We start from the raw sequence: 17,400 nt of genomic DNA, 5'->3' as shown, positions 1-17,400 counted from the left end.
CAACCACCTCGAGTTATACCTCGAATGCTAATAAATATTTTCAGCATGAGAACGAATCAAAAATACCGTGTAAGGTTTAATATAATTTTTTTATCGACATATTCTACCAAAAAGATTACGAGAAGATTATAAAGTTATAGAAATTTTATTAGCGCACCGACAGCTACTGAATTTGGGCTTGCGCGAAAAACGAATTGAAATAATTTATTGTAAACATGAACCAGGAATCACGGAGCGCTTATCCTGGAAGTCGAGAAATTTTATTAGCGGACTGACAGCTACCGAATTTGGGCTTGCGCGAAAAACGAATTGAAATAATTTATCGTAAACATGAACCAGGAACCACGGAGCGCTTATCCTGGAAGTCGAGAAATTTTATTAGCGGACTGACAGCTACCGAATTTGGGCTTGCGCGAAAAACGAATTGAAATAATTTATCGTAAACATGAACCAGGAACCACGGAGCGCTTATCCTGGAAGTCGAGAAATTTTATTAGCGGACTGACAGCTACCGAATTTGGGCTTGCGCGAAAAACGAATTGAAATAATTTATCGTAAACATGAACCAGGAACCACGGAGCGCTTATCCTGGAAGTCGAGAAATTTTATTAGCGGACTGACAGCTACCGAATTTGGGCTTGCGCGAAAAACGAATTGAAATAATTTATCGTAAACATGAACCAGGAACCACGGAGCGCTTATCCTGGAAGTCGAGAAATTTTATTAGCGGACTGACAGCTACCGAATTTGGGCTTGCGCGAAAAACGAATTGAAATAATTTATCGTAAACATGAACCAGGAACCACGGAGCGCTTATCCTGGAAGTCGAGAAATTTTATTAGCGGACTGACAGCTACCGAATTTGGGCTTGCGCGAAAAACGAATTGAAATAATTTATCGTAAACATGAACCAGGAACCACGGAGCGCTTATCCTGGAAGTCGAGAAATTTTATTAGCGGACTGACAGCTACCGAATTTGGGCTTGCGCGAAAAACGAATTGAAATAATTTATCGTAAACATGAACCAGGAACCACGGAGCGCTTATCCTGGAAGTCGAGAAATTTTATTAGCGGACTGACAGCTACCGAATTTGGGCTTGCGCGAAAAACGAATTGAAATAATTTATCGTAAACATGAACCAGGAACCACGGAGCGCTTATCCTGGAAGTCGAGAAATTTTATTAGCGGACTGACAGCTACCGAATTTGGGCTTGCGCGAAAAACGAATTGAAATAATTTATCGTAAACATGAACCAGGAACCACGGAGCGCTTATCCTGGAAGTCGAGAAATTTTATTAGCGGACTGACAGCTACCGAATTTGGGCTTGCGCGAAAAACGAATTGAAATAATTTATCGTAAACATGAACCAGGAACCACGGAGCGCTTATCCTGGAAGTCGAGAAATTTTATTAGCGGACTGACAGCTACCGAATTTGGGCTTGCGCGAAAAACGAATTGAAATAATTTATCGTAAACATGAACCAGGAACCACGGAGCGCTTATCCTGGAAGTCGAGAAATTTTATTAGCGGACTGACAGGTACCGAATTTGGGGTAGCGCGAAAAACGAATTGAAATAATTTATTGTAAACATGAACCAGGAACCACGGAGCGCTTATCCTGGAAGTCGAGTTTCACCGCGTAGCGGACCCGAAGCGTGGGATCCGAGAGGTTGAGAACCCGGTACTCGAAATACGCAGCGGACTCGAAGCGCGGGATCCGAGAGGTTGAGAACCCTGTACTCGAAATTTGCGGAGCGCGACTCTCAACCGTCCGCTCTACTGCGCGGTTGTTACCAGACTGAGCAGCTCGGCTAGCCGATTTTAGATTGGTGACGTCACTTTCCGAACATCCGAAAATTCAAACTTTGGTTTCGAACTGTAATACTAGGTATGATGATGTATGATGTATGATGTACGATGTATGATGTATGATGTATGATGATATGATATGATGTATAATGATTTTAGTTTCCACATTTCATACAAGAAATACGCACTTTATCTCTCCTGCCGATTCCAGACTCAAGCGGCCAGGCCCTTCGATGGTCAGCCGTTGACTGAAGATATATCCTTCAGTTAACGGGTCAGCTGATAACGCTGCCGTTCTGCGACAGTTGGATGATGAAAAATTTTGCTCGTATCTTTCATATGTGTGTTAAAATACACTCGAAGTGTTAAGAAGCTTCGTTCTTTCTCTCTCTATCACCTTTTTAGGTCTTCAAATCACTAGGCTGCTTTAAATACTGTCTCATATATGGAGAATCCATTTTATCTCGTTCAAAATTAGTGCATCCGTGATGTATTACAGTTACTCTGAATTTTTTTCCATCCGAATACTTTTCAAAAAACAATTCTGCTTCTCTACCCAACGTAGATACTTCACTCTCGACTAGCTAGAACAGCGTTTCGATTATATGCCTACGAAAATTCAAGATCGAGAGAGCAAATGAAAAGTTGTTGGAATAATTTTGAATATTAATGTTATGGGATACATCGAGCGCGTGTCGAATAGAATCCCATTTCGAAGTGAATAATTCTTTTCTTTTCATATCATAGCTAATCTAGTAATATAGGTAAATAGGATGGTTGGAGGTGTTCGGAAATGGTAGGACATTTCAAAAGTTAAAGTCGACGATGATCCGGTGCATCAATGTTATCGTTACACATTTTCTTTTCCCATGAGGCATAGAGTATTCAACAACGATAATGCAGTCCTTGAAATTCATCATTCATCTCTGTGTGGAAAGCTAATTCGCAAGGCGTGGTATTCTAGATATGTCAAAACTAAACTAGCGGCACGTGTTTGCATTATTAGAAAAATACCCGTACTCTACATACACTGTTTCTAATCCTTTGCTACATTTGGTTTAATCCCCATGCTTCCACAGCACGAATAGTCGGAAATGTTTTTGATTATCCATAATAAAATGAAAAAAGTAACAAAGCTTAAATTTATTGTTAAAGGTCTAATGAATACATCAAACTGCGGTCGAATTCATTTATTATTTGCACATGACCTCTGTATATTTGATAAATTATTCCTAAATACATTGAAACATATGTATTTATAATGAAATATCATGCAATGGGCTGTGTAAACTATAAACTATAATTTCTATCAAATAGCTGCTTTTATGTCAACAGGGCTTTGAGACTCAGTCAAGTTGGATCTCGATTTTTGCCATCGTGTGTAGGACATTGGGTTACAAGAACAAATGCGAATTACGAACAACTCCGTATTAGAGATAAGGATATTTTAGTTCAAGTATACCTATACACAGAAATCCGTATGCGAATAAACTAAAACCTCTGTGTTTATTGTCAAAATCTAGTTTTAAACATGTGTATATATGTATATACACATGTATATGTATATATATGTATATATGTATATACACATGCATAAGTATACATATACATATATACACATACATGTACATAAATAATAGCCAAGAAATTAGAAACACTCACAACTTGTCGCAAATAGAGTAAAACGTAAGGTTAATAATATACAAATTACACAAGCGCACCATAAAACGTGGCAAGGTTAATCCTAGTGCAGTGATTGTATAAACTGAAGAAATATACATTTACATATACATGATATAAATTAATAGACTAGAAAAGAGTATTTAGAGAGCTTATCTAATTCCGATCTTGTCACAATAGATCATTAACATAATCAATATACGGTTAAAGCTGTATTAGCTACATTCACAATTAGAGATAATATTTTTTAGCCATTTTTATAGTTATTTAATTTCTTGTACAACAATTTTTCAAACTTCACCGCAAAATGCCCAACGAGTTCTCGTAGTGCAAAAACGAGTCCAATTACCTTACAGATGGCATTACATTGATTTTTGCCTTCTCGCGTCGAGTTATAAATACAGAGAAATCTCAATGAGAGCTCATTTCTATAAGATTTATTGTAGTGCTATATTCGTAGCTGTGTCTGTTATTCTATATTATACATATACTGTCCTTAATTTTAAACACACAGCACAACAATGGCTGAAAGCACAATGGCAAGAAGAGAGGAGCAATCTGCATCTTAATAAATCTCTTCTTCTTTATACGTAGCACAGCGATGTCACGTCGGAGGATATGTACTAGTGGATCACTAGGTGGGGCACAGAACTGAAACATAATTATGTTGAAAATCTTCAACATCTCTTACAGAAAGTAGGTACGTTGCCAGAACTTATATACCAACAATGAATATTCATAGAGGCTATATTCATAAATACTTACAAAAGTAAGCTAATATTTTACCCGCAATTGCTTATTACTGATAACTTGATATGATAATATCCCCTCCCGCCCCCCTCCCCTCCCCCCTCACGACCCACCCCGCCCTACCTACTTCTACTCCTATTTCTACTCCGAGTCCTATTCCTACCACTACTCCTACTTCTATTCCTATTTCTACATCTTCCCCTGATCCTACTCCTGATGCTGATTCTACTTCATCAAATATTGTAAAAATGTCAAACTCACCGAGCACGAATCCTCGTCCTCCACCTCGTCCAGCTCGACCACCTCCGACCACCGCCAACCACCTCGGGTTATACCTGGAATAGTAATAAATATTCTCAGTATAGGAACACATTAAAAATATTGTGTAAGGATTAATATAATTAATTAATTAATTAATAATATAATAAATTTCATTAGCGCATTTATATCTACTGAATTTGTGCTTGCGCGAAAAATGAATTTAAATAATTTAATGTAAACATGACAAGTTTGAAATATTTTAGATAAAATATAATTACAATTGCCATCAAATATTATAAAAGTGTTTTACTCACCGAGCACAAATCCTCAGCCACCTTCTTCTCCTAGTCTTCCTCGTCCTCCTCCTCGCCGACCTCCGACCACCTTCAACCACCGGCAACCACCTCCAACAACCACCGATAACCACCTCGGGTATGCCTGCAATAGTAATAAATATTTTCAGTATAAGAACACATCAAAAATATTGTGTAAGGATTAATATAATTAATTAATTACTTTATAACATCATGAATTTTATTAGCGCATTCGTAGCTACTGAATTTGTCCTTGCGCGAAAAATGAATTGAAATACTTTGTTTCAACGTGACAAGTTTAAAAAATCTTAGATCAAATATAATTACAATTACTAGTCAAGGACCTGGACAGCCGGAACTACCGAGCGCTTGTCCTGGAAGTCTAATTCCACGAGGTAGTGGACCTGGAGCGCAAAAACTACGGAGCGCTTGTCCTGGAAGTCGAGTTTCACTAGGTAGCGGACCTGGAGCGCAGAAACTACGGAGCGCTTGTCCTGGAAGTCAAGTTCCACCAAGTAGCGGACCCGGAGCGCAGGATCGAGGAAGTAGAGAACCCGGTACTCGAAATCTGCGGAGCGCGATTCTCACCCGTCCGCTCTACTGCGCGGCTGTTTCCAGACTGAGGAATTCTGCTAGCCGATTTCAAATCGATTACGTCAAGAGAAAAAAATTTTGGGTGACATCCGACATCCAAACTTTGGTTTCGAACTCTAATACTATGTATGATGATGTATGATGTATGATGATATGATATGATGTATAATGATCTTAGTTTTCACATTTCATACAAGAAATACACACTTTATCTCTTCTGCCGATTCCAGACTCAAGCGGCTAGGCCCTTCGATGGTCAGCCTTTAACTAAAGATATGTTCTTCAGTTAACGGGTCAGTTAATAACGCTGCCGTTTTGCGACAGTTGGACGATACGAATTATTGCTCGTACCTTTCAAAATTGTGTTCAAATACACTCGAAGTTTTAAGAAGCTTCGTTCATTCTCTCTCTATCGCCTTTTTAGGTCTCTAAATCACGACACTGCGTTAAATACTGTCTCATATACAGAGAATCCATTTCATCTTGTTCAAAATTAGCGCATCCGTGATGTATTACAGTTACTCTGAATTTTTTTCCATCCGAATACTTTCCGAAAAACAATTCTGCTTCTCTACCCAACGTAGATACTTCACTTGCGACTAGCTAAAACAGCGTTTCTATTCTATGCCTATGAAAATTCAAGATTGAGAGAGCAAATGAAAAGTTGTTGGAATAATTATGAATATCAATGTTACAGAATACATGCTCGAGCAGGGGGACGAAGAGGACGAAGGTGTTTGGCTGAGGTCGGCGGCGGTAGGAGCCGGTTGGCGTCGGCCGGGGCAGGCAGGGGGTGGTAGGACGTCTTCGGAAAAGGTAGGAGGTGGTAGGAGCTGATAGGCGGTGGTTGGCGGCGACTGGAGTGAGGAGGTGGTTGACGGCGTTTGGTGGTGGACGCGGTTACGCGTCGTCTTACGGGGATGATCGAGCTGATCGACATTTTTAATTCGCAGTCAACAAGTAGTCTTTCGTACTCACTTTGTACCGACCCAATCTCAAGCTTCCATAGCGACACTACTTTGGCTGCTACGAATGTCGGCGCGAGCCCGTCAGGCAGAGTCGATAGAGCAGAACCCTCTCATGCTCCCAGGCCCACCTGGGCCTACCTGTCCTTCAAAAACTGGTCACAAAAATTTACCCAGGGGTATCCGTCTGTATATTTTTCAGTCAACGAATTTGCACAAGCTCGCGCCTGTTTGACATCTGCGGGACACACGTTCCATAAAAGCATCACGCTCTGACTGATTAAACAATAATTCTTCCAAATCATTAAATGGCAGACATTATCGAACGTTAGGTGAAAGGTCACGTGAAGCATCAAGTAGTTTATCTTTCACTTCCAACTACAGTTACGGATCAGCACAGTTATCATCGGCAGTTAACAACGGATTGTTATCCCTGAGGGATAACCCCTGTATACACTTACCAACTAAGTACGTATCCACATTTGAGCTTTTTACCGTACTGTCGTGTCTTTTTGACCTTAGCGACACATCTGGCATCATTCAAAACTTAAAATGTACAAGCAATGGCGCAAGACTTTACCAGCGATTAAGGGATAACAGTCTGATATTGACATTGCAATAGATTGTTAGAACTGAATTCTGCGGATTAGAGGAATATGCACTTTCTTCACAATTAACCAGTCATAGCAGTAAACAAGGTAAGTTTGCTGGCTCGTCAAAGCTGCACGTTCACCGAGCGCTTCTCCATGGTCTTCACAGCGATTAAACAAGCAACTTTCAATCTATTCAACCTAACCTAATTTATGACAGTGAAATATAATTTGTTCCTATTTTAGTTCAAATAAATGACATAATATGATTATTTACTCATTTTCATAATTTTGTTATAGAACGAAGGTGGACATGCATTCAACAGCAAACACCTATTCGGTTTCCCACCAATGTCAATGAGTAATTTAAACAAGTTAAGAGTGGCATCGTTATCGTCAATAGTAAGCAGGGATTAGCTAATGGGACAGAGTTTTTCATATATGCAACCTGAGAACCAATTCATTGGGGTCCTCTGCTGAGAGACAAAACAGTAACAATGGGTGATCAGCAGATACTTGTCGGACATAAAAAACCCTCAGAGGTACAAAAAACTTACTTTGGACAAAAACCAGTTACTCCTAAAAAAGTAAAAGTCCTTCCTCAGTGTACTCTCAAAGATATGATATACAAAGCCTTGGAGACATCATCTAATCTCAGAGGAATCAGACCCAGGGATATAAAGAAATTTATCGATGTAAAATACAATATAAGCCTTGACTCTCAGCATATTCTCAAGGCTATACAAGCAGGCATTACTAATGGTGAAATTTTACAAATAAAAAGAAATGGATCAAAAGTTCCTGTCAGACGCTACAGATTATCGAAATACACAAAACCAAAAGTTCATTGTGCAGCACAGAAGAATAAGACCCCGGTACCCTCAGTGAAATCTATAAATTTCAATGAACAAAGAAAAAACAAAACAACTGATACTGAAGCCATGGATAAAATGATATTCGGTGAAATTAAAATGGAGAACGATGAAGAATTGGAACTGGCTCAAATTGTTGATCGCAATGTTTATTTGGTAGACAATTGGTCTGAAATTGACTCGCTAAAATATGTACAACCTGTAAATGCTCAGAAACCAAAACCCATTAATCGGATAATAAATGCACAGCCTGCTAATGATCAGAGACTGGAATCAAAAGTCCAGATAAAAAATAGCAGCAGATTATTCAACACAGGTTCAAATGCTATCGACGCAGCTGAAATAGATTCTATGATATCACATGCTTTGCATTCGCCGCCAAATTCAAGCGGCATTCTCCTTAACGAGATAGTTGAATTTCTCGGCAAACATTATGGTATTGATGAACAGCGTTCATTACCGTACATTCAGGGGTATCTGAAATACAGCGTTAAGAAAGGAGTTCTGTTCAAAAACGGCAATAGGTATAAAAAGACTCGCACTGTGGGCAAGATTGATTCATACACATCTACACAAAAACATGCTGAAAGCAATATCGTCGATGTAACCACAAATCGAGAAACAGGTGCTTATAATCATCTGTCAATTAATGCAGTAAATTTTCCTGCAAATGCCGTTTATTTACCAGAATTTAAATTAGAACCAGAAGACAGAGAAATCGAATCACGTTCAGAACCATTATTGGATGGCAAAGAATTGCAACTAGTTAGGACTAATAATGTTATCCAGTCAAATGAAAAAAAAAGGAGGGCAGCAAATATTACAAAATGCAAATTTCAGGTGAAAAGTAAGAATTTGCCCGCAAAACATTGCGTTTCTACCATTGAACCAATGAAAAAGAGATCACTCACAGGGATTGCTGCACAATGCAATATTCAACTGGGTAAAAAAAAGCTGGAACAGTTTACTGGTGTAAATATTATGTCGGCCCAGTTTATCGAAGTAGAAGACTTATTTATCAAACAAGAATTGGCCGATGAAGAAGCAAATGAAGAATCCTCCACTTCATTTGGAGAACATGGAACGAGGGTTGAAAATTGGATACAGCAGGGATACAGCAATTTTAGGATTGAACAGGCTTCATCATACAACGGAACTTACAAACAGAGTGTAAACAAATCTCGTTCTACAGGATATGACGATTTTCAAATATACAGAGTACAACAGCAAAAGAAAAATACTGCCAAATCTTTATCCGAAATGAGTGAAAAACCTTTATTCACACGAGAAATGTTGGAAATGATAAGTAACTTCAACCCTCACAGTATTTCTAAAGAGTCGATGTTCAGTATAGATGAAATACGTGAGTATATCTCTTGGTGTCCAATGTCATTTGTGGATAATCAAGACGCGTCAATGGCGGATCTCTTTTGGAAACAGGTTGAACTGGAGAATAATGTTTCGTGCCTGAGGCTAACAAGTAATGAAGTTACGAGTAGCGATAGTCTGGATTGCAGGGCGTGCGGATTCCAGTTGAAATTTGGCGTATCATACTGCAATACCTGTCTTCTGCAAGTTGAAAATACGATGAGAAATTGTAATATTTGCCACCTGATTTGCAATCGCGGGGATGTTTTTTACAAACACTTTATATGGGAGCATACACCGCTGTTGCATGAAATAAACCAAGTTCCTCCATCTCCAGCCATTGATAATATACAGAAGTTATTGAATACACTAGTTAAAAACAATCTGTTTCGATGCAGGCTATGTGCTTTTTCGACAAATAGAATACAGGTGTTTGACGTTCATTTAATTGATTATCATACTTTAAAACAGACTGTATTTCCACAACTACCAGAAGTATCTGAACCTGAAAACGTGTTCATCTTTCGAGACGAAGTCACAAACACCTGCTGTCACAAATGTAAGGAATGCGATTTCATGTGTAACAGAAGGGAATTCATGGTTCAACATATTCTTGATGGACATATTATTGGGGAGGATGAATCTTATGAGGATTGGTTCTTCAGGATTAGCAATTATGAAGAAAGGATGATTAATCAGAAACCTAGGAGAGATGCGGCAGATTTGAAAATTTATTCTGGTCTCTGCGATGTGTGTGGAAAATTTTTCAATAACGTGTTACATCACATAGAACGGCATCGTCTAAATTTCAAACAGAACAATATTCAAGATCGAGACAACACTGTATTAAATACTGTAAAAGAATCAACCTCATTTACTAATGGTGTACTTACATACTCAAAGCAGCCACGGAAGAAGAAGAAGTCACTCAATCCAGTTTTATGTTATATCTGTGGAAAGATTTTATGTGGCACACACACGTTTCACCAACACATGCGTATCCACACTACTGTGATGTACGACTGCAATGTATGTGGAAAACAGTTCAACAGACAGAGTAACCTGATTACACACAGGCGGGTTCACACGCGTGAAAAGCCATTTGAATGCGATATATGCAAGATGGTATTTGGATATAAATGCAGTATCAAGGGACACATTGAAAATGTCCATTCGGAAACCGTTAAGTAAAGATAAACTGTGAATCATTTATTAATATCAATACAGCCATAACCACCATATATTATGTACGTCAGTTTTTTCATCTGCAATTTTGCAGATGCAGATCGGAATTTTCATCGACAATTTAGGAGTAATACATAAATTCATTCATCATTCATCTTATCGATGAAAAAAATTTCAAAATGCTTGACTTTACAAACTATGTAACATGTTCATAGTACATGTAACTACATTGTATTGATGCATCTATTCTTCACTGCAGGATCGAAAAATTTTTTAATTCTGTACGCTTTAAGTGTCTTGTTAATCCTCATATGATATATAAATTGAAAGTTGATTAGTTATTTGTAAACGTACTTCTCCATGTTAACAAATCTACGATTTTACGGAAATTATTATTGTTGTTGTTTATTATATCTTAATTTTAAGTATTTCTACTCGTGTACGAAATAAGTGATTGCTTGGTCCAAGTGATCCGGATGTACTGTGATTTAGTAATATAAAATCATTTCTTAAACTGGATTTTCACATGGTAATTTCCTGTCCGCTGCTAAACGGAATCATACGTAATTCCTGTATTTATTCGTACGGTCAACGACCTGTGAACTAAAATGAAGGTAGGCATTGCTGAAACGGTGTCAAAATTACAATACCAAATTACAACATTTTCGATAATTTGTATATTATATTGTTTGAAACTCGGACATCACAGTTGAATAATAGTAAATAGACTGTAACATCAATTGTTTAGCCATGATCAGATGAAAAGAAAACTGAAAATCTTACTTTACCCTACCTGTCCTGGGCTTGTTATTCCAATGTAATCCTTGAAATCGGTTTCTGCGATTTAGGACCTAACTCCGTCATCATTGACTCAGTGACGATGTCGAATATCTAGAATTAGCTTAGGGTTATTTTTTGGATTGAATTGAGTTGACATCCGTTCATGTGATATATTTCACTATTAATCTGTTGCTTTATGTACATATTTAGTTATTATCCCTCTCGGCTTGATTCGATTTTAGTGTACATATATAAAATACAAACGCGTCTAAGTATAAAATTCGGAATGTTTTCGAGAGGGAGAAAATTGAAATTGTATAAATGTAACATGTTACTGTTTGCGCAAAAAATTTATCGCTCAATGCTGTAGGAGGAATAATTCAGTAGCTTTGAGGCTTAATCGTACTTACACAAAACCGAAGGGTTTTTACTAGAAAATATATGCTATTGAAGCATTAAAATTGAATGCGAAGGTTTAAACATTTTGGCTATTTTACCAGTCAAAATATTTTAACATCATCTCAAGTAACTTGAACATGTTAATTGAAGTATATTGCCGTGATTGCCACAGTTAACTATACTTTTACAGTCTAGCATGTAAATTCATTTAATATATTTTTCTCTCTCTTATAACAGGCACATGCATATTTTTAAATCACTTATCCGTAAAGCATAACCCTAATTTTCATATTAAGGTGACCTTAAAATAATTTGTGCACCATGATGAAATTGACGTAGTGTGCAGTTTGGATAACAAAAAGAGTAAGCGTAATATCATATAATTATGGAAATATTGATAAAGTTCCAGGAATCATTTTATAATATGCAAATATGCATGTCTTGGAACATTTGATTTTTCCTAGAAGTACTTAGCTATTCTATACATACGACTCTAACAGCTCTCACAACCTGTAAGTATCATATAGAGGGTATCATATATATAACGTAACAATATAAAAGTATCAAGGAACAACCTCTTTTTACTTCACAGGTAACAGTCTCTTCGTATATTCAGTTAACTGCATTTATAACGATAATACCCTCGACAATTCTTTTTAAAACTAATTGCTTAGACTATTAGTAAGATAATTACTCAAAACTATCTAGCAAAGAGAGAAGCAAAAGAGAGAGAGAGAGAGAAAAATTATTCCTAACTTTGTTTAATGTATTATCACAACCTAATTAGTTACAGACTAAGCTAGTCTAAGGACTGAAGCTTCGATCAATTGTTGAATATTTGCCACACGGTATTCTTATAATAATACTAACCAACGAGTTATTACACTTATGTATCTAGGCATGTTTCGAAACTTTATTATACAGGATAGATATAGGTATATTGGCTTTAACAACTGCGTTGAAAAATTTGTAAAATCGAAAGCACGAGAAGACAAGCGGAAGATGTCGCGTCAACCGTCGCTTCTCTCACGATTATCAGCGGCTAGTCAGTCGCTGTCAGACAAATACGAGTCTTGCGGCAAGACCGACTTATGCGCGTCATCTTTTGGCACCGCGCCGCCGGTTTCGTAAGCGACTTTGCTGTAGGCATATTCCTTGGAGTCTTGCTTCCTGACGTACCAAATAACGCAAAAGTACACGCCGAGTCCCGTTAACGTCACCAAGTTCAATACGAACAGAATGAACATGCGGTAAAACCACTTCGTGGAGTGGAGGTTCGACGTGAGGGACGTTAGGACGCAGTGGGTCGAACCCCCGGATCTGTACGGCGTCGCGTCCTCGAGACAGGAAGTGCACTCGTAATCCGCTGGTCCTGAGCATCCCGCGCAGGTGTAATGACACGGGGCGCAAACACTGCTCATCTTGTTTTCGTTCGATATTGCATAAGTCTTTGAGGGGCATTGGCTGACGCACCCGTCGTCCAAGAGGAACCACCCCTTCCGACACTCTGGAACGATATCAAAATATCGATTAGTATACGTCTTCGTAATTTCCGGCTCGTCCACGGTCAAAGCAACCAAACGATAACAGTAACAATAGTAGTAATACCAATAATACCATTGGTACATTTTTCCAATTATAATAGTTACGGGATTTGTAAAACAGTTTCTTTAACTGCATATCGATCAAATCATTCACATTCTATAATTGATTGATTTCTATGCGAATAGGAAAATAGTAAAATCCACTAGGCGATGGGGTGAATTGGACGTGAATGATGGAGCATAAGGAAAGAAAATGTCTATTTTGTCACCGAGTGATAAATTAGTAGACCTTGAAAAACAAGTAGTGATATTCTTTTAGGGTAATAATAGTCAGTTTCGATCGTTATTACGCTCATTATATCTCAGTTTTATTCCAATAATTGAAATATTGTGTCCCGATAGGTTTTTTCCCGTTGAAACTAAGTATTGAAATCGTGTGCAAAGTGACAGATTTACACAGTAAGCATAGGTATAAAATTCTGTGAATGGATACGCAATGCTGTCTGTTCAATCTGTCGCTATCCTTGTGCCTTTTTTTCCGATTATTAACTGGTATGTTATATGAGTGGTCTACTACTACATATATTTTACTATATTTTCAGATTATGACCCCCTTTCCGGATAAATGATTATTTTTTTTTGCGTTTTGAAGTCCAATCAACGATTTTTTGAGGTTTATTCACTTGACACTTGGGGTCCAAAATCAACGGTTTTTCCAGATTCACTTTTAAAGAGCTAACTACGTGTATACAATCTGAATACTATTATTAGATAACTTGTTCGTCTAGTTTTGTCAATTTCTTCCTATTCGCGAAAGGTATTTTTATTGTATATTTAACATGTCGCGTAGCTTCAGTTGTTTCTTTTTCTATATTAAATTAATGTGGCTGTCATTTGTCAGTAATCATAAGTACTTGAAACGTGGTCTAAACTTCTTAGGTCCCAAATTCATTAACCTTGAATCAAATAATTCCAAATATGCATTATATCACATACAAAATCACTTGATTTATATAACCGTTCCACTAATACGAATCTAAAGACACGCCGCCGTTATTATGCGGTCTGAAATAGTTGTACATCTATATATGACAATACAAGAATAATTAATACGAGAAGCACTTAGAACGGAAAGCAGTTTGTAATTCGAATAACAGACTAAAACGGTGCAGTGACTAATTACGTTTAGATTTTCACAGGCATAAATTATTCATTGCAAAGCATAAAGTTCTTATAGTGTATGTGTATATATATATATGTAATTAATTAATATACATGACAATTAATACAATCATAATGAGAAGCTTCATAAGCTATAAGATGTATATGCAAAATAGAAAGACACAAAAATGCAACGAAAAATTGCTAACACATATGACCCAAAAGTTTTAAAGCAATATACGGTAATAATGTTCGAACCGAACTCTACAAGGGAAGTTACACAAATATATAAAAACGTCTGCCCTTCAACATTTTTAATTTTCTTAAACATTTTTTATGCAACTGTCCCAACTTTGAAACAATACCCTGAATTTTTCAGGTTTTTTTTATTCCACCGGTTAATTATTTATAAATATTAAACGCAATTTTGAGATAGACTATTCTTAAAATTGTCAAAAACATTTTAAAAACTGTATTTTCGATTCCAAACAGTTCAGGATTGGGACCCTGATCGCCAATTGTCTTGCAACAACTTTGTCAATACTTTAAATTGCTTTGATTAAGTGAAACATTCTTTAAACGGTCGGAAAATTGTTAAAAAATTGTTAAAACTTTTTTCTTGCACTTTGTCTTCACTATGACCGGTTCCATGATGGAGCGATTTGAAAAATAAAAGTTTTGAGAATTTTTTGAGAATTCTCAGACCTTTTAGACAATGTTTTAGTTGATAAAAAAAATGTATAGCGATAACAAAAAATCAGCTCATTATGGGCGCGATTTGGAAATGTTCGGAGTAGAAAATCCAGTTTTTGAGAATTTAAAGAATGATCGATTTCAAAATCTCTTTATATATTTATAAATGATTAACTGGTTCGACAAAAAGGCAGAAAAAATTCAGTGCACTGTTTAAGAATTGGGACAATTGCATGAAAAATTTTGAACAAAATCAAAAATGGTGACGGTCGGATGATGATCGGGTTCGCACGGAATTCCCCATATACAGTTGGACGCGTATACAATAATTAGAACAGTTGGTGGATATCAAAGTATTTCAATGAAGATTGTCATTATCAGGGCAGCATTGTTAATTACATACCATAATTACATTCAGGTATTCGTTACGGGCACGGAAAATTCAGTCGATACATTGAATACTTTTTTGAAATAACCTTCTGGCTCACAGATCACGCTATATATAATAAAGATTATATGCCGCAATTTGCTGTCTATTGCATTTATATTCCAGTTACAATATACCAGTAGCAGTGACTTGTTAAACGTTCTTGAAAAAAATATCGGAGAAAATAGCATATAAATACTCCGTGAAGTAGGAAAAATCTCTTGCTATAATCCTGGCACATTAAATAACAATGAAACGCCAGCAATCCGGTTGTAACTTATTATTATGTTTTTTTTTTTTTTAGTTGAACAGGTATAATCAGTGTTTAGACTTGGTGCAAAATGATAAATTAGCATCGGTAAAGCATTCAAGTATAGTTGAAAGTCAACACCTATGTGTAAAACTGAAAGTGGTGTAAGAGAATTAGATGCACAGAAAGATAGATCGACAGGTGTTCGGAAGGTATAGGGTTACTCGTAGAGTGACATTAGATTCATTCGAGTTGTAGAATGAGAGACTCACCGTGCCGGTGAAGCGGTCTAGGATGGGTCAGTTTGGTTGCAGACGCGTTGGACGTGGCGGGTCGTAAGCTGAAAATTCCACAGCACATCGCCGTCGGTGACTCGACCGGAGGGAACCTAAATCTCAGTCAGCTATGGAGTAACGAAACTACAAAAAACTATGCTGTAACTTGATCGATCGTAGGTTCACTTCGTCTCAATACCAGCTGATAATCGCGAGTGAGAAATTTGATAAATTAACAACTTTGCATCGCCATCAAGTTCGCGAGATTTATCTCTGACGTTTGACCGAACTATGTGGGTGGGATTTTTAGTTATAGTTTCATTACTCCGTTGTATGGGTTTATAATGTAAACTAGGACAGGGAAAATGAGTCGAAGAACAAAAAAAAAGAAAAATTGAAAAAAAAAAACAAAATGGACAAATCGAGCCGGTTCTGCAAGTAGGGAACCTAGAAATTCAAAATGCAAGTACGTGAGTTGATTCTGAGTGGTGAATTTTATAAGCGAAGAGTAATCTCGGGGATTCGCTAATATCTGTCGGATTTCGTATTTTCTAGGGGTGTTGCAAGATCAAAGAACTGTGCAAGAAATAGACGATACCTTCGCTACCGTATATCTCGTCGTGATATCATTATTCTCTGTTACTTTCCATGCCTTTAGCCTTGAGTGTGATATTCTACAGGGATACAAGTCGTATTAAAAAAAGACGAATGAACCAGTGCAGTTTCTAACAAGGAATTGAAAAGTATATTTTTATACGTACATAGAGATTGCAGGAAAAATTGCCGGATATATTTACAACAGATTGCCCGTTACGATATAAGGTGTTTCGGAAAACGAGGGATTTGAGTGAACGACGATCATGCATTTAGTGAACTGAATACAATTCCTTGGCTTACGTAGTTCCGTTTGTGAAATGACTGTTCTAATTATCTAATCTATCTCCGCGTTTTCGCAGCGTATGTATGAATGATTAAAAAAGAAACCAGTCGGATTATAATCGGTATTTTTTAAAAAGCCTGCATGCAACCCGTGCAAGGAATTGCCGAAGAGCCTCTTCAACAAGTTGAAAAATAAGAAATGTTAGTTATGAAAATTTCAGCTTAAAGATTGATTTTATAATTGAATCGAGCCGTTCGTTGCGAAAGTGGTTAATTTCTCGGTATCCCACGAAATTTCGACATTACCCGCGGGTCAAACTTTGACGTAAAATCGGTTCGAGCCACTTCACAGCCAACGGCTAAATTGATGCGTATAATACAGCAGAGAAGGAGAAGGAGCTTTTCGTTGCGTTAAGCTCATTGTTAGAATAAATGTGTTGATACTTGTGAGCGACAAGAGGATTGCTGAAAGATTACCTGTAAAATGAGCGTTGCATGATTCGATGGTGAAATTATTAAGCAGAAAACAAGTATATTCAATTACATAATTTTCACACAGCCGTGTCCAGTGCAGAATTTTTACGCGACGAGCTCTTCGT

The 17,400-nt window shown here is 37.3% G+C and overlaps 2 protein-coding genes across 4 annotated transcripts in view; one reads left to right on the top strand and one right to left on the bottom strand.

Annotated features, from left to right (window-relative positions):
• The first annotated feature begins 6,800 nt into the window (after positions 1-6,800).
• LOC124295217 lies at positions 6,801-10,907 on the top strand. The gene is made up of 2 exons (XM_046744458.1): positions 6,801-7,076; positions 7,269-10,907. The coding sequence occupies exon 2, from the start codon at positions 7,466-7,468 to the stop codon at positions 10,397-10,399; it is 2,934 nt and encodes a 977-aa protein (XP_046600414.1). The 5' UTR covers positions 6,801-7,076; positions 7,269-7,465; the 3' UTR covers positions 10,400-10,907.
• The window catches only part of LOC107223248 (furin-like protease 1), a 140,029-nt gene continuing 133,025 nt past the window's right edge, over positions 10,397-17,400 (bottom strand). Inside the window, exons 11-12 of one of the 3 annotated variants that reach the window (XR_006905129.1) lie at positions 15,920-16,066; positions 12,942-13,079 (exon numbers count right to left, since the gene is read on the bottom strand). Coding sequence is in view for 1 of the 3 variants with exons in the window: in XM_046744459.1 (XP_046600415.1) it covers positions 12,619-13,079 (461 nt within the window). In the remaining 2 variants the exon portion in view is untranslated. Of the gene's footprint in view, positions 13,080-15,919; positions 16,067-17,400 lie in introns of all 3 variants that reach the window. The other 2 variants (XR_006905130.1, XM_046744459.1) reach the window with 2 other exon arrangements.

This window comes from Neodiprion lecontei, chromosome 6 (assembly GCF_021901455.1).
Source record: "Neodiprion lecontei isolate iyNeoLeco1 chromosome 6, iyNeoLeco1.1, whole genome shotgun sequence".
Lineage (NCBI taxonomy): Eukaryota > Metazoa > Arthropoda > Insecta > Hymenoptera > Diprionidae > Neodiprion > Neodiprion lecontei.
Note: the sequence above shows the minus strand (reverse complement) of the source record. Positions and strands in the feature narration are given on the sequence as shown.

Excerpts from the sequence above, each read along its gene's own strand:
- LOC124295217 (XM_046744458.1), top strand. The coding sequence starts at position 7,466 with ATGGGTGATCAGCAGATACTTGTCGGACATAAAAAACCCTCAGAGGTA.